The sequence below is a fragment of the Alexandromys fortis genome, unplaced genomic scaffold, assembly GCF_014885135.2.
Source record: "Alexandromys fortis isolate MF-2015 unplaced genomic scaffold, M_Fortis_MF-2015_v1.1 scaffold_50, whole genome shotgun sequence".
Taxonomy (NCBI): Eukaryota; Metazoa; Chordata; class Mammalia; order Rodentia; family Cricetidae; genus Alexandromys; species Alexandromys fortis.
Window position 1 is genome coordinate 8918517 of NW_026067932.1, and position 24351 is coordinate 8942867.

At 48.7% G+C, this 24351-nt stretch overlaps 1 protein-coding gene across 1 annotated transcript in view; it reads right to left on the reverse strand.

Annotated features, from left to right (window-relative positions):
- Nucleotides 1–859: 859 nt before the first annotated feature.
- The window catches only part of LOC126503720 (tetratricopeptide repeat protein 41-like), a 55982-nt gene continuing 32490 nt past the window's right edge, over nt 860–24351 (reverse strand). Inside the window, exons 8-16 of the mRNA XM_050145562.1 lie at nt 20231–20429; nt 17739–17917; nt 16368–16507; nt 12800–12971; nt 11986–12133; nt 10390–10542; nt 7885–8018; nt 1639–1768; nt 860–1547 (exon numbers count right to left, since the gene is read on the reverse strand). Coding sequence (XP_050001519.1) covers nt 860–1547; nt 1639–1768; nt 7885–8018; nt 10390–10542; nt 11986–12133; nt 12800–12971; nt 16368–16507; nt 17739–17917; nt 20231–20429 — 1943 coding nt within the window. The remainder of the gene's footprint in view (nt 1548–1638; nt 1769–7884; nt 8019–10389; nt 10543–11985; nt 12134–12799; nt 12972–16367; nt 16508–17738; nt 17918–20230; nt 20430–24351) is intronic.

Below are 24351 nucleotides of genomic sequence, written 5' to 3' on the forward strand. Positions count from 1 at the left end.
ACCTGAGTTAGTTACAGCTTGCTGTGTGCACACCAGGACCTGAGTTAGTTACAGCTTGCTGTGTGCACACCAGGACCTGAGTTAGTTACAGCTTGCTGTGTGCACACCAGGACCTGAGTTAGTTACAGCTTGCTGTGTGCACACCAGGACCTGAGTTAGTTACAGCTTGCTGTGTGCACACCAGGACCTGAGTTAGTTACAGCTTGCTGTGTGCACACCAGGACCTGAGTTAGTTACAGCTTGCTGTGTGCACACCAGGACCTGAGTTAGTTACAGCTTGCTGTGTGCACACCAGGACCTGAGTTAGTTACAGCTTGCTGTGTGCACACCAGGACCTGAGTTAGTTACAGCTTGCTGTGTGCACACCAGGACCTGAGTTAGTTACAGCTTGCTGTGTGCACACCAGGACCTGAGTTAGTTACAGCTTGCTGTGTGCACACCAGGACCTGAGTTAGTTACAGCTTGCTGTGCACACACCAGGACCTGAGTTAATTAGACTTGCTGTGTGCACACCAGGACCTGAGTTAGTTACAGCTTGCTGTGCGCACACCAGGACCTGAGTTTGAGGTTCAACACCGCCATAAAAAGCCAGGTGTGACAGCCTGTTCCTATGACCTCCACAGGGAAAGCAGAGACAGTAGGATCCCTGGAGCTCACTGACCAGCCAGGCTAGTAGAATCTGTGAGCTCTAGATTCGGTGAGACCTGGTCTCAAAAAATCAGGCGGAAAGTGATTGAGGAAGACACCGGCATTGACCTCTGGCCTACACACAAACGTGTACACACATGTGCCACAAACACACATAGAGAACTTCAAGAGAAACGAGAAAGACTTAAATACAAAAGAGCCCAGATGGTTTTTATTCTTTGTCGGTGTCATTTGCGGCCTTCAACCATTTTGCTTCTATTCGAGATCGTCTTGGGAAAGCAGGCCTCTGAGGAGTGAAGGTGTTCTGTGGGCCGTGGAAAAGCCATTTTTCTGATACAAGCTCAGATATGGAATCCCAGGGGCTGTTTGCACTAAGAGGTGCTCGCGGGGGTTGGCGGTAGATTGCAGTCATTAGGCTTTCTCCATTCTCACACCTAGCAGAAAAAACCCTCTGCCTTGAAAGTCTGACTAAGCCATTCTTTTCACCCGGAAATAACGTCTTCATGGGACACTCTTTCTTTCTCCTTGGAGTTTGCTTTCTTGGACTATTCCATGTGGTCCAAGTATTTTGCATATTTTGTGCCTTCTGTTGGGTCTTTTCCCCAGCAGAGGTGCTGGGAATTGGAGTCAAGGTCTTCTTTCCTTTGCCACGAGGACATCTGGGTTTATCTGAAACCGGAGGAGGTGCCGGCTCTGCGCTGTTAGTTCTCTGCATCTTACTTATGCCGTTCATACACAGGGCGGTGTTCACCGTGTCCGAGCTCTGAGCGCTGCGGAAGTTTAATTTAGACAAGCTTTCCCAGAATAAAGAGCAGTTCCTGGCACCGTCAGGGTACAGCTGGCTCGTGCCTTGAGGCCAACACCTCCTGCCTCGGAACTTCTGGATTTCCCTTAGAAGGCTGCAAAAGACCAAAACGTGTCACGCGGCTGTGGGTTAACACAAACAATCAGAAAGTCGGCTTCTTTTTGAGACATGGAACAGGAACTCACTGCAGTATTCCCTGGGCTGAAGTGTGGGAAGACCCCAGGTGAGTTGCCCTTAAATCAAGTGACCTATACAAATAGCCGACTGCCTCCATCAAGTCATGATGGGAGAAGTCACCTGACAACAGTTGGCCTGCTGGGTAGACAGAGGGAAAAGGGGACGTTAGAATTTTTAATTACCATCTTTATACATTTACAAGAGACTGAAGAACATTTGTAAAAGCGGCGTCTGTCGTCACACACCCTGTCAAAAGCATTTCACTTGCGTCTTGCATGAAGAAACAATAGGAGAGGACATTGGGCCAGGAAAGAAGGGACAGAGGCTGACCTCCACTCTTTAGAAATTCATGTTGATGCTATGAGAAGAGGAAGAAGAGACAGGAAGAGGGGGAAGAGAAGGAAAAGGAAGATGGGACCAGATCAAAGCCTCAAGTTAAAGAGACAGTCAGTGCAACTCGAGCCCTCAGGAGAGTCTGGAGAACAGCTGTGTAGAGTGTTTGCCCAGCATGCGCCAGGCCCTGCATTCCATTCTCATCATGCACACACGCACGCACACAAATACATCAATAATATTTTTTCTTTTGGTTCTTTTGAGACAAAGGGTTTTTTTTCTTTTGCCTTTTTTGAGACAGAGGTTTTTCTGTGTAGCCCTGGAAATGTGGAGCAGGCTGGCCTCGAACTCAAAGAGATTCTGCCTCCCAAGTGCTGGTCACTGCCACCAGGCCAACAAATACACACAAAAAAAATAGTAATATCCCCAGGAAGGGGCCCATCTGTATGGTCCATCTGGGAGGAGACCCTTACCAGGGTCCTTTACTTCCTCTGCAAGGCCCTGCTGTCCATCACCCATGACATACTAAATGCCTGCAGCTAGCAGCTCTTCCCCTCCACAGACACACTTCTGTACCCCACAGCTGGGCTCTAGCATGCTCCAGAGTCAGCCTGCTTCACAACTCTAATTGAGTCATTTGATTAAGTACCAAGTAACAGATAAGCCTCGGCATCAAAAGTAATTGTTTCCTGTGAAAACTGGACCAAATGCTTTAGAAAGCTGCAATCCCGTGAGTTGCTGAAACAACCCACCTTTCCCAAGTATGACAGGCAAGGCAACCATAAAAGACAGGCCATCAGGGGGCGGCCTCAGAGGATCTGGCACAGGAACTAAACCAGGCTTGCTCTCTCTCACTCCTTAGAAACCCAAACTGGAATTTGGAGGCCGAAAGATGAGATCCACTTCCAATCCAAGGGTCCACTCTTAAAAGTGGAGAGAGATGGTACACAGCCTTTAGAGATTTGGGGAAGAGTGGGTATTTCTACCTAAGTTAAAACTAAAAGTTAAGGTTTGTCCGGGTTACTGACTTTTGGATCAAAGGATCAACTTTGGTCAGCAGAGGGTTCTGGCTGAGGTGAGAATTCTGAAATTTGATGAAGGAAAGAGACTGGCTCTCCCTACTGGGAGTCACCCACTGACCGAGGTGGCTGACATTTCCTTTTAAAGAGAAGCCTAGTGAGGAGGAGGTAGCATTGTGTTCATCTGTCATTCTTCATCCAAAATAAACCTCTCCGTACAGAGCGCTCGGCTGACACAATGGGAAATGAAGGGCTCATTCCGGTTCTTTTCTCCCACTGCAATGGTTTCTCAATAGCGAATTTACAGCATTGATCGAAGTGTTCCTGCCAGAGAGGGCTGGGAACAGAGCTCACAGAGGGACTTCCGGTGCAGTTGGCAAGCCTGCTGACTTCTCTGGGGTCTATGGCTTTATTATGCTAAGGCTTACACTTGAAGCTGGAGCTGTGCAGGAGTAATGAACAAAAGAGATTCAATTTAGTAGTAAGTGCCTTGCGCAAGTGATCTGGAGGTGGAAGATGAAAGACCCACCTCTGCCTACAGATGCGACATTTTAACATTTAAACCTTACTGTTACAGTCTCATGCAAAAAAAAAAATTGTGATTATAAAATAAATCTTAATTATTAAAACTTACTGGAAGCCCCCTTTTTCATACCCTGTTGAAGATTAACTTGTATTCAACTTGTTGACCTATTGTAATAAGATGCCCAAACACTCGAGCTAGCAATTATCATTGTTAATATACAAACTAACAGAGAATCCAGAAGGTCAGCTGAAGATGACTGTCTTCAGTGGGGGAAAGAATGATTTGATTTGTCTCTTTCAGTATTGCTAGCTGGGAGCAGCACCGTCAACTCAAAGGAGTAACCCGGGACACACTGTGTGAAACACCCAGCAGTCCCTGCTGTATCTGTGACCCCTCAATACAGCGAGCACGCTGTCAGAATAAATGCCAGCTCCCCTGCCCCTGAGAATTCTCAGTCTGAGAAGTCAAAAATGCACAGAGGGGCAAGAGTGATGGGAACGGGCCCTTGAGCTCTGCGGTGGTTCTGACCCAAAGTGTAATTCAGGACTATTACGTTAGATTTCGGTAAAGGCTTTGCCAGGGGATGACGCGTCCTAACACTCACTGCCCTGGCTTCCAGTGGTTCTGACAGTAAGATCACAGATCCTTGCCCTGGCTTCAGAGGAACAACCTGTCAGACTCATGCTCCTCCCCCATTGCTCCTGCACACCAGCCATAGGGACTTTCTTAGTTCCATGGCCTCAGATACACGGTTCCACTCCTGGACCTTCCTTACTGAGCAACTTCCCATCCTGCATCTTCTGTTCCAGCCACACTCAGCACATCCTGAGGTGCATCCCCTGCCTGGCCCATCCGCCAGAGGACTCATGATCCCCCATGATCCCCTGGCACACTTGAGTTTTCCCAGAATAACACTTTCCTGACTGTGCTTACGGTGTTCCATATTATACAGCATTGTGTCAGCTGGGGTCTCCAAGTAGCACTACAAAATTTAAGTTAAACAATTGTGTACTTAGTGATATGACGGCCTTTTCCAATAAGGTGAGCTCTGCTGATGGCACAGCTGGTCCCCATCTGTCTTGTACATTGCCGTCTCCCCAGCAACCAAAACAGAGATTGACAGGTAAAGGGCACAGTAAATATTTGTTGAATGAATTATTAATAATAACTGAACAATTGAAATAACAATTGAAATATAAAAAGTAGCACTGGAGAGATGGCTCAGCAGTTAAGAGCACTGGCTGCTCTTCCAGAACCTGAGTTCAACTCCCAGCAACCATATGGTGGCTCACAGCCATCTATAGTGGGATCTGGTGCCCTCTTCTGGCGTGAAGTTGCACAGCAAATAGAGCACTTCTATGCGTAAAATCAATTTTAAAATCTTTTTTAAAAGAATATAAAAGTAATTAGCAGTCAAATCCCTTTACTAACTATACTTGCTTTTCATTTTCATTTTTTTAAGCAGGGTCTCACATAGTCCAGGCTGATCTCAACTAAGGAACTGAGGGTGGCCTTGGACTTCAGGTTACAAGTGTGCTCCAGCACTCTGAGTTTATGCAGGGTTGGAGATGAGACCCGGAGCTTCTAGTAAGCTACGTCCCCAGTCCCTGCACTTGCTTTTCTAAAGAGAGAAGGGAAATCGGAATTAGCTGAGGTATTTCCTCCCTCCTGTGTGGGCTTGTTTGACAAATGCAATGGTGGTAGAGAACCAATCCTTCTGTTAGAGAAAGGTGCAGACAGTAATAGTGATAACAGCAACAGCAAACGGGGTGGGCGGTGGTGGCGCACGCCTTTACTCCCAGCACTCAGGAGGTAGAGGCAGGCGGATCTTTGGGAGTTCGAGGTCAGCCTCACCTATAGACTGAGTCCGGGACTGTTTTGAGGAAGAAAAAAAAACAGGAAAATAATTAATTTTAGACGATAAGGAACTATGTTAAGTAGTAAGTAAAGCTTATTTATATTAAGAGAATATAAAATATGTAGAAAAGTTTAGAGAAAAAAATGCAAGGATTAAGTCATATAAGATGGACAGAGAATTCCTCCCTAGGACACTGTTGGACAATCCTGTAAAAAAAAAAAAAAAAAAAAAAGACCCAATGATATTACATTTCTCTTCTAAATTGTCAGTACACTGTACCCTCCACTGGACACACAGATGGGAGTGGGGGAGGGGCAGCCTCTCTTTCTTCAAGCCGAATTAGGGGGATGAAGACTCTTCTGAGACATTAAAAACACCCAGCCTTAAAAAAGAGGCTGAGCTTCGGCTTCCTGAGTACCACCCCCTCTCTGCTTTGCTATGTGCCCCTATGGGCCTGCTATGTGCTCCTTCACCCCTAATAAAAGCATTTCTTTAATTGCTGGGGAAAAAAAAAAGAAAAAGAAACTGGATTACACCACACTGAAAATTGCTGTGGGATGATGCTCTTGTGCACTGTAAAGATTTGTCACTCATATTGGTTTAATAAAATGCTGATTGGCCACTAGCCAGCTAGGAAGTATAGGCAGGGCAATCAGACTAGGAAAATTCTAGGAAGAAAAAAGGCAGAGAGACACAGTTACCAGCCAGACGCAGAGGAAGCAAGATGAGAATACTTCACTGAGAAAAGGTACCAAGCCACATGGCTAAACAGAGACAAGAATTATGGGTTACTTTAAGTTGTAAGATCTAGTTAATAATGAGCCTGAGCTAATAAGCCAAACAGTTTATAATTAATATAAGCCTCTGTGTGTTTCTTTGGGACTGAACGGCTGCAAGACCAGGCAGGACAGAAATTTCCGTCTACAGGAAAGAGGCTGCAAATTTGAGCCATTTTGTATAGACTTATTTCAGGAGTCAAAAACTCTGCACCTGATGCCATTACAGATGCTGACTTTCGGAGTAAATGATATCATTTACTTACATCATAAGCTGCAGACCCAGACTGTCCCAGAACAGACTGTGGAGAGATGAGACAGGACATTCCAACTCCTTTTCCAAATATTTTCTCTATGTTTCGCATCTGCAGTTTTTTGTTTTGTTTTGTTTTGTTTTGTTTTGTTTTAGAAAAGATACTTCACAAACCTCAGCCTGGAAGGCTTTATCAGAAAATAAACAAAAAACTGTTCATGGACACACACACACACACACACCGCTAAATTCATCCATAAAACTGTGTGCTCACACACAAACACACACATACATACACACACATCCCAAAATCCATCCACTGAAACTGTGTGTTCATACATGCATACACACACCCAAAATCTATCCATAAAACTGTGTGTTCACACACACACACACACACACACAAATCTCTCCATGAAAACATTCTTTTGCGCTTATATAGATATTTGGGGATTTTTTTTTTCTCTTTAGCAAGTGATCAAGATGGTGCAATCAGTTTTTACTGCTTTTTTAAACAAAGAATGAAAAATGGCATTGAAAACCATTTTTCTCTTTGCCGGGTTGGAGATAAAAGCTGGATTCTCATGAAGGCGAAGCAAGGACTACAACCCTAGCCCTGGCCTCGCTTGCTTGTTAGTTTGCCGAGACAAGCTCTCACGGTTGTGTCACACTGTGAACTTCAGTCCTCCTGTTCCCTTCTGGAAAATGCTGGGACACCAGGGTGCACCACCACCCCTGGCTGGAAAAGAGTTTTAGAAGATCTGTGAATGGAAGGCAAATAGACAACAACAAAAACTGAAGGTGCCTGACCAGTAAGACGGCTTGGTGGCTGCGCTGGTTTGAACAAGAACATCTCCCAGGCTCACGTTTGAAGGCTTGGCACCCAGTTGTTAGAACAATCTGGTAGAATCAGGAGATGTGTCACTGGAGGTGAGCTCCGAGGTTTCCAAAGCCCACACCAGGTCCAGTCTCTCTCTGTCTCCAACTGAGAATCTGATGTAAGCTCTTAGATGCAATTCCAGTGCCCTGCTTGCCCGACTGGGGCCGTGCTCCCCACCGCGGTGGTCACGGGCTGGAAGCAGGCCTCTGATCAATGCTCTCTTTGGTGGGTTGCCTTGGTCTTTTTGCAGCAACAGAAAAGTAACTACAATGGTGAGTAAAGGCTCTTGCTGCCAGCCTGCCAACCTGAATTCAGTCCTCTGAAGACACATGCTGGAAGGGGAGAACTCATTCTTAAAGTTTTCCTCTGACTTCTACATGCATGCTGTCACACGCACACACACACATACACACACACACACACACACGCATGCACACATGTGCATGCACACATGCACACACACACACAATAAATATAATTTTTAAATTTGTTTTTAAAAAGCAAGTATATAGAGCAGAGATTGCCTCAATGAAGCCATTTTTAAGACAAGCAATCATGCGGACGACTTGGGGAAACGCTGCCACTTCCTGAACAGATGGGAGCAATTACCCAGTTTACACAAGGTGTCGCTGAGGCTTAAGCTCAGCTGCTTCCTGACGAGCTTGCAGGTGGCTACGGTGTCTGAGCTCTCCTTGATTTTTATGACTTGTTTATAGTATTCGGTTACTTGCTTCCTTTGTGATCTAGAAAACAGAAATCCAGGTAAAGTTTTACACTGAACAAACAAGACACGTATTCATTCAACAAACATTCTCCAAATGCTGGCCTGAGTTTGGGGGAGCAGGGAAGAGTGGAAGTGACCGTCAGCCTCTCACAGTTAGTTGAGAGAGTGGGAAAAGAAGCCGGAGCCACGCATGTAACAGTGTGGGCCTTTTTCTTTCTTTCTTTCTTTCTTTTTTTTTTTTTTTTTTTAGACAGAGTCTCAGGACAACATCAACACTTCATATATAGCCAAGGATGATCTTGAACACCTGCTTCCCCTCCTAGGCTCTGGGATTGTAGGCCATGTACCATTCCACAGAGCAGAGATCTGCTAGGGGATGAAGGAAAACCTTAGTGTACGTTAGGCAGGCATTCTCCCAACTTAGCCTCCTCCTCCTCCTCATCATCATCATCATCATCATCATTGCAGTGCTGGGTATCAAAGCGAGGACCTCTGTGGTGGTTTGAATGAGAACGGCCCCCATAGGTTCCTATGTTTGAACACTTGGTCCCCAGTCAGTGGAACTGTGTGAGAAGGATTAGGAGGTGTGGCCTTCTGGGACGAGGTGCATCACTGAGGGAGGGCTTTGAGGTTTCAAAGGCTGGAGCCATTCTCCTACTCTTGGGTGGAGATGTGAGCCGCCAACTCTTCCCGCTGCCACGCTTTTGCTCATGGTCTCCCCCCTCTGGAACCCCAAGCCCAACTGAAGACTCTTTCATACATTCCCTCAGTCACGGCGATAGGAAGATGGCCGTGCACATGCTCATCCGCCACCCCCTTGGACATGAGCTACATCCCTAGCCCAGGGCTTTTAGGCTGTGATGTTGGAAAACCTCCAAGAAGCTGGTCGGATCACAATGACCGCAGTGAAGCAGCGAGACAGGGAGGCAGTTAGACCAGCGTCAAGCCCTCTGAGATATTCCTCTGCTTACCTCACCAAACGGCAAGTGGATGAGATCCCCAGACAGTGAACACCTGTCCAACTGCACAGTTACTCGGCAACAGAGATGACGTCTGAGTCTAGCTGGGAGACACAGCCCACACCTCACCCCTGGGTCCCTCCCTTATGTGGATTCATCTTCCCATTTAAATGTCAGCTAGAAAGGGCAGAGGCTGGTTTATACCCAGGTACTATAGATTACTGTTAGGCCTCAGAGAAACCCAGGACAAAAGGCTAGCTGAGCTGCCCAGTAACATACCAAAGCGGGCGATGGCTGCCAGATTCTCCTGACATATCCCAGCATTGCAAGTACATGTTACAGAGTCCTGGCTCCTCAGCATCTCACCCCGGCCCCTGCCCTAAACCTCTCCAGCTCCTGAGCTTCCCTTCCCAGCTCCTCTTCCCTATATCTCCTCAGCCATTTTGGCTATGTGCCCTCTTGGTCCCTCGTTTTTAGCTCCTGGTGCCCCATCTTGCCCTCTCTCCTCTCTTGGCCTGGTTCAGTCTGCTGGCCATGTTCAGGCTGGGCCCTCCCAGGTGCCTGAGGCTGTTCTCTCCCTCATGTCTGCAATAAAACCTTCCCCTCAACCGTACCTAGGGCAGCCAAGCCCTCGTTTGTGCTCAGTAACCAGTAGGCACTCATCCACTGATGAGAGAGGAGGGGAAATGGTCTTAGAGAAAGCCAAAGACTGAGGTGGGAAAGGACGCCAGGACACAAGGAGGGGAGGAGAGAGGTGACTTCACAACTGAACAGAGCGTCCCTGGATATTCAGAACGCTAGCTCTGCTACGAAAGGGCAAGGCTGGGGCCCAGGATGTCTGCAGTTGACTCTCAGGCTTCGCAGAGAAACTCTTCCTACACCAGCCCGCTGCCAGGAAAAAACAGTGAGATCCATACATGCTCACATCAGGGTCCCGTAAGGATCTCCACTACCCTCTTCTACACCTCGGTATGTGTGGAACTGAGGATGGAGCCACATCTCAAAGGCGGCTGGAGTTGGGGATAGCAGGCGAGCATGACCCAAGGCATGGTTGGCTCGGCCTTGAACGCACAGACCCACAGAACAGTGGGATAGGGTCTCGCAGATAGCAGCCAGGGCCTAGACCTGCGCAGAAGCTCTAGGGAAGCACACCCACTCACAAGCCCTGTCGGGGACACTGGGGAACACTCATGGTGAGCACACTGGGCCCCTGTGTCCTCCCTGCTGCCGAGGCCGCCACTCTGCGAGCCTAGAGTTTCCAGAATGCCTTGTGGCAGGTGCCCTGACACACAGCAGGGCATAGCCCTCAGGGAGGGCACATTCCCCACTAGAGACAAAGAGGCAGGATGCCCCAGAGAGGTCAGGGCACACGCCAGACCCTGGGGGAATGGGAGGAGGACACAGTCCTTGAAGCAGTTCCTAGAAACTCACTTTTCCTTATCTCCCAGGACAAAAAACAGCAGATCCGCTAAAAATTCCATAATTTCTCCAACTAGTATGTTTTTATCGCCAAACAGACGTCTTCTGATGTTTAAGCACTCTTGAAGCTTCAGTTTCGCAAGAGGCACGTTTCCTATAGCCAACCTGAGAAAGAGACACAGGCCTTACCAGGTTTGCCAGGCATGGAGAATGTTTACAGTAAATGGCCCACGTTCCCGGGCCAGCAACATTTCTCATAAAATCCTTTCATGTATAGAGATATCTGTCCAGAAAGAGATGTACATCAGGAGGGGAATCAAGAACCTCAAAAGCCCTCAGAAGTGATGTGTGTGCGTGTGCATGTGCATATGTGTATGTACGCGCGTGTGTGTACACACGCACACTCACCCCTGTAGCTTCAGGAGGGGCAGTGCTACGGAATAAACCCAAAACCTTGTACGTGCTAGTACGCGCTCTAGCCCCGAGCTGCATCTGCCTGTCCTCAGAAATACCTGGGTCATGCCTGTAGTCCCAGTATTTGAGAGGCTGAGGCAAGAGGATCTTGAGTTCAAGGCCAGCCTAGGTTACATAGTGAATTAATTGCAGGCCAGCCTGGGTTATCTGGCAAAATCTTGACTCAAAAAACAAAATTCCAAAAAAGAAAACGCTTCTCAGCCTCAGCACTATAGTGCTGTGGGATATTTGTACACCGTGTGAAGATGTATTGCTGGATTGGTATAATCACAGCTAATGGCTGACCGGCCATTAGTTAGGCAGGAGATATAGGCAGGACTTCCAGGGACAGAGAGGACTCTGGGAAGAGAAAGGTGGAGATGCCAGGAGATGCAGAGCAAGCAGGATGTGCAGGAGGAGAGGTAACAGCCACAAGTCATGTGGCAGAACATAGATTAATATGAATGGTTAATTTAAGTTTTAAGAACTGGTTAGGAACAAGCCTAAGCTATATAGGCCAAGCTTTCATAATCAATAAGTCTCCACGTCATTATTTGGGAGCTGGTGGGACAGAGAAAGACTTGTTATACCATAGACATTCGGGGAGGGTAATTTCTTGTTGTGGGCCTGCCTTACACATTGTAGGCTGCGCCCCTGGCCTCTACTTCTAGATGGCAATAAAAATCCTTCTGCCGGTCATGTTAACCAAAAAGGTGTCCAGATATTGCCAAAAGTGCCTTGAGAAGGGTCCCAGACCATCCATGACTGAGACCTCCTATGCTGTAAGACGAACATGCCAATGCCCAACATTCAACCAGGTGAGTTAGGTGGAAGATACGGCAACAGGTACAGGTCAAATATAAATACATATGTTGAGGGAGGGTCTCATGTTAGCCTAGACTGGCTCTGAACTTTCTATAAAGCTGAGGACAACCTTGAATTCTCGTCTGCTTGTCTCTGCCTCCCAAGGGCAAAGATTACAGACATGCATCATTGTGCCCAATTTAAAGCTCTTCTGGGAATCGAACACGGACTTCATGCATGCAAGGGAAGCACTCTACCAACTGAGCCGCATGCCTAGCCCCTGTGCATATTAATAAAAAGAATAGGAACTAATGCATAAAGCAAGAAAAAATAAGAAAAAATCATACTTACATGAGGACACCTTCAGTATATTTCATGGTAGCTTGTTCGCGGGGACTTTCAGTCACGAACTTGGAGATTTCGGTAGCGTATTCCAAAATGTGGTTTTCTTTTAAGAATTCCTCAGATGCTGATTTTGCCAGGTTATTCATCACTTTGACTACAGGCGATAAAAGAATATAGTTAAAGTTTTAGCTACGGAAGAGTCAAAGTATCAACAGGCCCAGCGTGTGATATCATTCCTTCATCATGCCAAGAACCACGGTTTTTCTGGACAAACCGACCCCTGACCTACACTGAATAGGGCTAGTTCCGACACGAAGCAACGGGATACGTGGGGCAGTCACATGGCCAAGGAGCAAAGACAGTAGCTTGAGCCTGAAGATTGGATCTTGAGGCTGTTGTGCTGTGTGTGGGGAGGTGACACAGGTGCACGAGGGCGTGCGTGCACACACGCACACACACACAGAGCACGAGAAGCCAGAGGATAGCTCTAAGTTTCATTCCTCTGGTGCCACCCACAACTTTTTGGTTTGTTTTCTGTGACAGGGTCTCTCCGTGGCCTGGGACTCACGAGCAGGTGAGGCCAGCTGGCCAGAGAGCCTTCAGGGATTCACCTGCCTCTGCTTCCTCAGCAATGGGGTGACAAGCATGTGCCACCACCACGTTCACCTTTCCACATGGGTTCTGCCTTGACCTCCCTAAGTGCTGGGGTTAAAGAGATGCACCATGGTTGGCAATGGGAAGTGTGTTCCCAGTGAGAGAAGGCCCCTGGGGTTGCTCTCTGAATTTCAAGAGTGGAGTGGCCTCTGAAGGTGCCGCCTACCTTTCTGCTTCATCAGTTCCTGGCTGCTTTTTAAGTCACTGAGCGTAAACCGCAGCAGATTTGACCAGGCTTTCAGAAAATAAGAAAGCCCTTTCTGAGTCATCCCGATTTCAAGGTACAATTCTCCCACGGCGTTCTGAGCTTTGAGGAGCATTTCTATCGTGGATGGGTTCTGTGCAAAACGACAAAGGATGGGTTCTGTGCAAAGCGACAAACGCTCCTGAAAACAGGCTGCGGACAGTGACTGCAGCCCCCGGCCGTCACTCCTCAGGGGACAAACCGCCATGTTGAAATCTTTACTGGGAGACGGGTGAAACTGAGAATCCATCTGGGACGTTTTCAGCGATGATTACTTAGTGGCGACACAACAACGCCTTATGTGTGTCCCGGGCTCCCAGAAGGGTGGCCCCGCATGCAAATGAGCGGCTGGGAATGCCGCTTGGATTCAGTGGGACCAGAGAGCTGGTACTTCCTGCCTGACACCTTTTACCGTAAATTCTGCTTACTGTCTATAAGGAAGAAGTTGTCATGGCCCATTCTAGGTTTCAGATGGGCTTAGACCTCATCAGAATCACAGAGAAGAGGGAGGCCTGCCTAAATCCCTCTCCTCATTGACCCCTCTCCCCGTCTTGTCTCAGAACTCTAAAGCTTGGAGTTACAGATGTCCTCACTACCTGACTGAGTCCACGGCCAGAAAAGGAGGCAAGCCCCAGATGGTTCGTTAGATAAGCCTGTCTGTGTGTCCTCCTCCAAGGAGATGAATGTGGGAAGGGAGAGAAGACAGACATTTCTGGGGACCGGGAGACTTTCAAAACTGCTGTCGTGTCCCAAATCATCACTCCAGCCACTTGTGTCATTGTCCTATGCCGTGTCCCTCTCCCTAGAATTATATATGTAAAATTGCTTTGTTTTCACGGCCTCTTGAATGTGTTGTCTGATTTCCAATAGGCCTAGCATATTTATTTCACTAACTGAAACTTCAAATACTTAAGCCGCACATTTATACATAACCCTATATGTGTGTACATATACATAACCCTAAGTATATATGTGTGTGCATTATATACATTGCCCAATATATATATTTATACATAACCCTATATATGTATATATAGATAACCCTAAGTATAGTGTGTGTGTGTGTGTGTGTGTGTGTGTGTGTGTGTGTGTGTGTGTGTGTCAAGAAGTTGGACTAAAACACGGGTAAAATCTTCCCCTCCTGGAAACTGTTCATCATCTCCGTGAACGCTGCACCCAGCTTGGGAATGCACCCCACTGCCAAATGAACCCCAGTGGATTCTGTGTGCCAGGTTCCACAGACTGAGGCGCTAGACTCCAAAGGAGGAGGTCTCCTGGAACCCGTTGTGGAACTCTCTAGCCGGAGAGAAATTATTGAGCCGTAGTTCTCCTGGCAGTCTGTCTGCTTCTGTTTCCTCTTAATATTTACGAGATGTTCCTGATAGCCTGGGCTGAGAAAAAGCCACCCCCTTGAACTGACCTCTTTTCTAAGAGATTCAACGCTTTGCTTCATAATCATTTACATAATTACAAAATAATACCTTGATAAAATATTCTCCCAACAATATACGGATTTGTAGGGCTGTGTGTGGGTAGATGAGGTTGGCTTTGACCTTGTGGTGTAGAAAGCATTGCTTACGTATAGCTTTAAATTGAACTTGGAAGATTTTTAATAAGACAAAAGCTGGATGTTAGATAAGGAATATGCATGGAAATTTATTAACTTGATCTGGACCTTGGAGTCATCCATTAACTATAAGTGATATTTTGTATCTTGTTCTGTTTAGTGATTATGATGTTATTTGTCCTGTTTGTGATTGATTCTTTGAACCCACTGTCCAGGAAATGTAATACCTGATTGCTTTTGTGCCTTCTTGTGCCAGGTGGTTATGTTAATTGGTTCTTTGTAACTGCTTCATTGAACACATCTTTTAAGAATTGTAATACCTGTTCTTGTATAAAACCCCTTGTTTGAGCGCTGCAAAATGCACTCAGGTTCAAACTGCCTCTGTGTTTGTTCCTGTTTGTCACTGCCGAATCCTTACCACTCTTCGAGAAACCCACAGGACCCCATACCCGGCTGGGGTGGTCAGTGGCATCAACTTACAGGAAGCCTGGGATGTAACCCGCTTCCACACAGGCACCGGTTACTCCGGCAGAGGCGGGGCAGCTCCTGCGACGTCACAGCCATGCTGTTCATCATTTCCCTCTTCCTTTGTTTAAGGACTGTTCTATTTACTTATGTTTATGTGACTCATCTGTGTGAAATACGACATATACGCACTGGTGCCCATGGAACTAGAGCCACAAGACATGGGTGCTGGGAACCAAACCCCAGTCCTCTGAAAGAGCAGTGAGCGCTCTTATCTACTGAGCCATCTCTCCAGCCCCTCCGTTTAAAAGGTAATCTTATTGTCGGGCATAGAGGCACATGCCTTTACTCCCATCACTTGGGAGGCAGAGGCAGGCGCATCTCTGTGAATCCAAGGCTGGCCTGGTCTATATGGTGACTTCTGAGACAGCTAGGACTACAGAGAGAGACCTTGTCTCAAAAAAAAAAAAAACCGAAAAAAATTGTATTATATTTGCGTGTATGTGCGCACATAACAATGCATGCACGTGTCTGCACCAAGACGTACATGGGTGGTCAGAGGGCCGCTTGCCTTGCAGGAGACAGTTCTCCCTTCCATATGAGAGTCCCGGGGATTGAACTCAGGTCATCAGGCTTGGCTGCAAGAGCCTTTACCCACTGAGCCATCTCACCGGCCGCAGCCTCTTCTTTCAAATTTCAAATTAACCGTGGTTTCACTCATCTCCCTCTCTCAGGCTCCCCCTGAAGGCAGATGACGCTAAGCTCCTTCTGCAGGACCTGCCTCTGGCTTCAGTCTGCACGTCTGTCCCAAACTACAGCCTCCTCCGAGGCTGCTGTACAACCTGTCCCTCTGCTGGGTTCATTTCCTGCCCACATACACACGCCTACCCTAGATCGAGCTTGACCTGAACCTCCTCTTCTAACTTTTTATCTTCCTCCCTGAAGCTTCTCAGACGGGCCCCAGTGTGTGCAGCCTCCCCACTTCGTTCTGAAAACTTGCCTCGTCCTGCAGTCCCTCCTGTGCCCTTGCCATGAGAGGCTATCACAGACACTCACTTGCCAGACCAGGGGCATCTGTTATCAGTCCTTTACAGGGGACGTTATGAGTGCCTCTTTCATTACATTCAGTAAAGCCAAAAGTTCATGGTTCAGAATAAACAAAATCCAGAAACAATCAGACTTCCCCCCATGTCTCCGGGAAAGCGACAAGTCTCAGGCCACTGTGAATTCCGTTTCCTCCCGGGTGGCATTCTCGAAGGAGTCCTGTTTAGTGGAGCTTGGGGTTAGGGATGCACAGCTGAGGTATGGGTGGAAACTGTAGCCTCCTCCTTGGTGAACAAACCCACGGACTCTCCCCTACGTGGACAGTGCGTTACAAAGTTATAAAGGAACAAAGCTGGATGGTTCTGGAAAGCCCACCAAAGGGATGAAGCCCCAGCGAGCTAATGCTCACTCTACCTGCAGTAGCATGTCCTCCACGCTCAGGAACAGCTTCTCTGCCTCACTGACCTTGCCCATGAGCTTCAGGAAGCTCCCGATGAAGAGTATCATCCTGCACTTGTCGGCCACAGTCACCTGGGAGAGGTTGCATTCCAGGACTAGGAAAGGGAGAAAGGCAAATAGGCCTGAAGCGCCCTGGGAAGGAACAAACCCCCTGTGCCCAGTCAGGCCTCCACAGCTGCGTCTCTCGCGACTTTTTGGGGGGTGGGGACTGATTTGTTTTTGTTTGTGACAAGTTCTTTTGGGCTTTTGGAGACAACATCTCACTCAGTAGCCCAGGGGAGCTTTGAAGTCACAGTTCCCTACCTTTGCCTCCAAACTGCTGGGATCGTAGACACATACCAGCCTATCTGGCTTCAAGACACCAGCAGATTTTATTACGAATATTGGCAAATACTTTAAATGATGCCATAAATGTCTACAATGGATTGTACAACCTTGCATAAACGTGAAAACCTAAACAATCACACAGCTCTGTGGTAGTCAGAATGTAATCGGCCCCCATAAACTCACAGGTAGTGAGAACTGGCCCTGTCCCTCACAGGAGAGCTGGCCCCACACTCAGGAGAGAAGGCCCTATCTGTAGGCACGGGCATGGGAGGTGGAAGGCTGGCCCTGATGGCATAGGTGTAGACCAGCTGGCTCCGCCCCTTGCCTGAGGGGGCGGTCCCAGCAGCCAAGACTGATCAAATCACCTACCACCCAGACCCACATCCAGGGCTTTGAGTTTGTGCACCCCAACATCTACCCCACTGTGACCTGCCCGAGTGAGTGGAGGGGCTGGTCCTGCAGAACCAAAGCTGCAGGATCTTCCTGACTTGGGCAACAGCCGGATATCAGATAGGAATTTCGGTGAGGGTCCAGTATTGATGGACCCAATAGCCGTGTTGCTGGTGTGCCTGAGAGCGTGGGTCAGCTGCACCTGAGAGCATAGATCCACTGCACTGTGGCTGGCGTACCTGAGGGCGTGGGTCAGCTGCACTGTGGCTAGCGTACCTGAGGGCGTGGGTCAGCTGCACTGTGGCTAGCGTACCTGAGAGCGTGGGTCAGAAGCACCATTGCTAGCGTACCTGAGAGCATGGGTCAGCTGCACTGTGGCTAGCGTACCTGAGAGCATGGGTCAGCTGCACTGTGGCTAGCGTACCTGAGAGCGTGAGTCAGAAGCACCATTGCTAGCGTACCTGAGAGCGTGGGTCAGCTGCACTGTGGCTAGCGTACCTGAGGGCGTGGGTCAGCTGCACTGTGGCTAGCGTACCTGAGGGCGTGGGTCAGCTGCACTGTGGCTAGCGTACCTGAGGGCGCGGGTCAGACGCACCATTGCTAACGTACCTGAGAGCATAGGCCGCTTCTTTACTCTCTGGTACTGTTCTGCTTCTATCTTGGCAACAGAGAGCAGGAAAGCCTCAGACACGTCACAGCCGGCTTCCAGCAGCACATCCCAGTAGTGGACGAGGTGCAGTCTGGTCCACAAACTCGGGTTGTGGATTTTCGATATGAAATCTGTGATGCTTGTGACACACATGATCGTTTTAGAACTCATCCTTGAGGGAGCCATTCTTTACTTCCCATCTTTCACCAGCCTAGCCATAACCCAACCCCAGCAGGATCTCAAGTATTCCATACCAAGAAGGGCACTGAACTTCTGAACTTCCTGCCTCCATCTCCCAAATGCTGGGATTACATATATGTGCCACCATGCCCAGTTTAAGTAGCCAAACACCAGATTCTGTGTATGACAGGAGTCCTAGCTGGGCAAACACTACCAATTTGTTGGTGGAGGCTGTTCGTTTGTTTCCTGGCCACCCAGACCTGAAATAATCACACTGAACCATATTAATTACAACACTTCTTGGCCTATTAGCTCAGGTTTCTTATTGGCTAATTCTTATATCTTGAATTAACCTATCTCTATTAATCTGTGCATCACCATAAGGTCATGGCCTACTGGCAAGGTTCTAAAGGCATCTGTCTCCTGCAGCGGCTACATGGCTTTTCACTAACTCCGCCTTCTTTCTCCCAGCATTCAGTTTAGTCACCCAGCTCTATTCTGCCCCGCCACAGGCCCAAAGTAGTTTCTTTATTAACCAATGATAATAAGACATATTCACAGCATACAGAAGGGAATCCCACATCACCAACTGAGCCCTATCCAATGACACACAAGCATCTGTGTATGTGTGTGTGCACATGCATGTGTGTGTGCGTGCATGTGTGTGTGTGTGTGTGTATACCACAAAGTTTAATTAGGGTTGCTTGCATAAGCACAAGTGGCAGGAGCATGGGCACCTTATCAATGACAATACCACTGAAAAAAAATGACATCCCTCCCCCACAGCCATTGACTGCCGAAAGCCTGAGGGAAGACAGAGACCACCCCACCATCCCCCCAAATTTATGAAGAAATGTTGATGGCTCCAATCTTTTTTTTTTTTTTTTTTTTTTTGATTTTCAAGACAGGGTTTCTCCGTAGCTTTTGGTAAATGTGTAGCCCAGGCTGGCCTCAAACTCGTGATCCTCCTGCCTCTGCCTCCTTCAGCAAATCCTACTGGCGTACACCACCACAACCGGCTCCAATCTTGTACAGATAACCACAGGTGCAGTGAGTGTTTAAGTACAATGGCTACATCATGCCCAGGTGTGTTGAAATAGGAGCGGCGGCGGGGCTGCGTCCCCAACACCCCGGCCGCTTGGCTAGCTCATGCCCGAAATAACAACACACAAACTGTATTCATTTAAAGAACTGCTTGGCCCATGAACTCTAGCCCTTACAGGCTGATTCTCGCACCTGGACTAACCCATTTCTAATGATGTGTGTAAGCACCCCAAGGTGCGCTTACCGGGAAGATTCTAGCCTACATCCATCCGGGATTGGAGTTGCTTCATTGCGTGCATCTGCCTGGGAGAGCTGAGCATGGCGTCTCTGCTCCAGCAGAGCTGTCGAGTCTCTCCGGGAGCAGAGCAGAGTCTGACCTCACTTCCTCTTCCGCCCAGAATTCTATTCTGTTTACTCCTCCCATCTATGTTCTAAGCTGAGGGCCAGCCAAGCAGTTTCTTTTATTGCTCAGCCAATGAAATCAACAGATTGATATATGACACTCCCACATCACAGGTGTGTTCTGGCTACCCATGCCCCTGCCCTTGGCCCTTACATCCTTTCTCCCCTCCCTCCCTTACTATCCCCAGAGCCTTGTAGGAGAGCCAGTCCCATCCACTTCTTGACGGCTTTGGCCGTCACCAGATAATTATGAGCCTTTTACTCTTCCATAGTGAGAGTCAATTCTCCCCAACTACCCTGGCTCTACCTCCCAGACGAGGGGGTGCCTCCAACTCGTGTGCTTGCAGTTTCACATGAAGCACGGTCCCCCGAGTATGGTAACTATCTGGCTCCACATCCTACCCCTCCCCCAATGCGTGGAAAGTGAGAAGGGCTTAGTGCTGTGTCTTAGTCGAGAGCTAGAACAGGGACAGAGGCCAGTAAACTGAATTAATGCATAAGGACACAGGAGGGAAGTTGGGAAAGGAAAGGACAAAGGACAGCCAAGAAAAGCAAGGACAAGAAGCCAGCCACCAGCATGGCCCACCTTCGATCCTGTCCAGCTGTTGCCTTTGTCTCTATGGAATGCCTGGAAGAACACACACGGAATAGAAGGAGGAGAATGCGGTAGTGACGGACAGATCAAACAGAACATACTGGGGGATCTACCTACCACGAGAGTGGATTCCACACGCAGGTCCCACACATGAAGAAATGAACGCTTTGCACAGGGAAGCCATGTTGCTGAAGTGCGGTCAACACCCCATCTGAAGCTAGCAGGACTTACCCGGGGCTGGTGACAAAGCTGCATAGGCCTTCCCAGGAGCCACTCATCTTCATATGCCACGGCAGCTCCTGGTACGCTCTCCAGAAGACGGTTTGCCGCTGGAAGTACCTTATCAAGACCTGGTGGAAGTGCGTCTTCTTGTGGTTTGCCGTGTTCTGGGCCATGTGTGTGCTGCTCTCTCTGACCGGAGTGATTACACCTATTTCAAAACCAAGTGCAGCCTCACAGTTCCGACTTTCTTAGTGTATGAAAATGCGATCGCAAAAATATGACAACTCTATGCTATAATTACGGGAGGAACAGTCAAAGCATCTCGGAGAGTAGCTTGTACAGGGCTGGGGAAATGGCCCGGTAGGGAACTCTTGCTGAACAAACAGGAGGCCTGGCATTTGGATTCCCCGGAACCCCTGTAAGCACCAGGCAGATGTGAGGGCTCACCTGTAATCACAGCACTAGGGAGAAAGAGAAAGGGCAGCTGTGGGGCAGCCTAGTTGGCCAGCTAGCTAAGTGAGCCAGGTCACAGCCAACACTGAAACAGGCAACGATCCTCCTACTGAGCACACTGCCCAGTGGTGCCAGTTCTGACGCAGGTACCCGCAGAAGTGTTTCCTTCACACCCACGGGTTCCACCGAAGGGCCCTTCAGCTTCCCTCCTGTCTCTGGTTTTCTATCTGCTAAGTCCTGACAGGCTGAGCCACCCGGAAACAAACCTCCCAAAAGTCCAGAGTTTTGCTTAATCAGGGTCTGGTGGTGTCTAGCCTTGAAAAATCAAAATACTGGAAGTGTTTTTACATTTTTTTCCTAGTCAATTTTTCTTTTCTTTGTTTTTTCAACAGTTTTTCTTACAAGATGAATGGAACACACACTAAATGGCACACCAAGTCCCACGTTGTCATAAAAACCGTAGCCAAGAAGAATCCACTGTTAAACCTTCTGCATTTGACTGAAACAGTTTCCAAGATACCCACACATTTGGAGAGAGTTTGGGGCATTTCGTCAAAAGTGTACACATATGTTCTGGTGACAATGAGGTGTTTATGAGACCCATGGAAGAAACAGAAGACTCCCCCCCTCGCTGCACGGTGAAGGCTTCTCTGTGGGGGGCACATTGAGAAAGTAAGGTAGGAAGTGAGAGAGAAAATAAATGGGGCAGATAATATTCTGAGTCCAGACTTGGAAGTGTTAAACACAAAGGCTAAAATTACCAATATTTTGGGCTGGGGTGTAGCTCGTTGTAGAGTGTGTTCTTAACACACACGGGCTCTGGATCCAATGCCCAGCACACGTGAAAAGGATGAGGTTACTGGGATGTTGCAGATAACACCGAATTCCATTCGTTCTTTTTACATAATAGCCTCATGAGGAAGAGAAGACTAAGAATCCTCCGATGACAAATGAAGCTACTTAAAAAACAGAGACCAGAGGACCGCTCTCCTCCAACTACACAGGGATGCGAGGGAAGGTCTGGCCTGCGCTTACACACTGTAGCACACTTCTCCTGGACAGACTTAGCCTCAGACACCTGAGACCTAGTGAGCCTCACACACTACACTGACAACTGCTAACCTGGGGGGCTTCAGAGAACAAAAGCTCATTACGTCTGCCTTCGGACTGGGGAGCCTGGAATTCTAATCCAGGTTGGGAAATGCCAGAGGAGAATCATCTTAAATGTTGCATGGCCACACAGTCATACAGTCCCAACCAGCAAAGGAACTGGAAAACTGTCATTCAAACAGCTGCCGCGGAGATTATATAGGTAACAGATGTGATGCTATGCTTATGCGGGCTCCTATTACCCTCAGGGTAAATATCGCCGTTATCCTTATTTTGCAAGTGAGAAACAGAGTTTAAAGGAGCTAAGCACATTGCATAAGATCTATCGGTTCTGTAAGATTCCAGAGTCATCACTTGTAATTAAAAAAATCATTTTTAGAAGGAGCTGAGAGGGACCCGGTCTGCTCCCTGAGGGAAACCCCTAGGGGGGCTCAGTCATTGAAGTCAGATCTCCTTTACTTTATGCAACTGGTGTCCTGCATATTTACCCAGTCAATGTCCCCCCCCCCCCCCGGCCCCAGCGCATTCTCACGGTGCAGCTCCTCACCCAGCAGCTTGTGCTCCACCGCACTCCGCAGGGACTGGTGCCAGAGGCAGAGGAGGCCGTTGGGTTTCTCCTGGATCCAGTGCTTGGAGGCATTGCGGAAGGCTGCCCAGTGCACCGCGGTCACTTTTTGGTGGTTCCTGTAGCCCAGCATGTCCAAAATCTGGAGCAGTTCATCCTCAGCCAGCCCGCAGTGTGAGATGCACAGCAAACACAGCGCGTCGGCCACCCAGCCACTCAACCCTGTGCAGCCACAATGGTGGGGAGAGAAGCACAGGAGAGCGTGAGTCAGTGACAGTGGGGACCGCTCCCTCAACCAAGCAATGGCCCAGACTTACAAAGGAGTGAGCAAGTGACCAAAGTCACCCAGGAGGAGGTGCTGAGAGGGGATTTGAGCCCAGCCTACCTTTAGAGCCCATGGCGTTACCCATGGTTCTCTGGGTCACAGCCAACACTGAAACAGGCAAGATCCTCCTACTGAGCACACTGCCCAGTGGTGCCAGTTCTGACGCAGGTACCCGCAGAAGTGTTTCCTTCACACCCACGGGTTCCACCGAAGGGCCCTTCAGCTTCCCTCCTGTCTCTGGTTTTCTTTTTTTTTTTTAATTTATTTATTTATTATGTATACAATATTCTGTCTGTGTGTATGCCTTCAGGCCAGAAGAGGGCACCAGACCTCTTTACAGATGGTTGTGAGCCACCATGTGGTTGCTGGGAATTGAACTCAGGACCTTTGGAAGAGCAGGCAATGCTCTTAACCTCTGAGCCATCTCTCCAGCCCCTGTCTCTGGTTTTCTATCTGCCAGCTGGAGTAGAACCAGATCGCAAGAAACGAAGCACCATGATCCACTGCCTTCTCTAGACTGAAGGGTCTCATACCACCTGCTGTCTCTGGGTAGAGGTGGGTCTGAAGCCCAGCTGGTGAAGCTTCCCCTGACCTTGACTGAACTCAGCCAGGCTCTTCCTAGACCTGTGGTGGAGCTCCCCAGACCAGTCAGGATTGCTGGCCAGTGCTGGGAAGCTGCAGTCCCTGGAGGAGGAAGCCTAGGTTTTACTGCACAGTCCAGGGACAGGGTTGCACAGAATGGTTCTGTGTGACTCTTCTAGGGGACCTCACTTTCACCTCTGTGGAGATGGGGAACGGTATGGTAAACTTGAAATCCATTCCTTGATAGAAATGCAAACTGCAGGGGGCTGGAGAGATGGCTCAGAGGTTAAGAGCATTGCCTGCTCTTCCAAAGGTCCTGAGTTCAATTCCCAACAACCACATGGTGGCTCACAACCATCTGTAAAGAGGTCTGGTGCCCTCTTCTGGCCTGAAGGCATACACACAGACAGAATATTGTATACATAATAAATAAATAAATTAAAAAAAAAAAAGAAAACCAGAGACAGGAGGGAAGCTGAAGGGCCCTTCGGTGGAACCCGTGGGTGTGAAGGAAACACTTCTGCGGGTACCTGCGTCAGAACTGGCACCACTGGGCAGTGTGCTCAGTAGGAGGATCTTGCCTGTTTCAGTGTTGGCTGTGACCCAGAGAACCATGGGTAACGCCATGGGCTCTAAAGGTAGGCTGGGCTCAAATCCCCTCTCAGCACCTCCTCCTGGGTGACTTTGGTCACTTGCTCACTCCTTTGTAAGTCTGGGCCATTGCTTGGTTGAGGGAGCGGTCCCCACTGTCACTGACTCACGCTCTCCTGTGCTTCTCTCCCCACCATTGTGGCTGCACAGGGTTGAGTGGCTGGGTGGCCGACGCGCTGTGTTTGCTGTGCATCTCACACTGCGGGCTGGCTGAGGATGAACTGCTCCAGATTTTGGACATGCTGGGCTACAGGAACCACCAAAAAGTGACCGCGGTGCACTGGGCAGCCTTCCGCAATGCCTCCAAGCACTGGATCCAGGAGAAACCCAACGGCCTCCTCTGCCTCTGGCACCAGTCCCTGCGGAGTGCGGTGGAGCACAAGCTGCTGGGTGAGGAGCTGCACCGTGAGAATGCGCTGGGGCCGGGGGGGGGGGGGGACATTG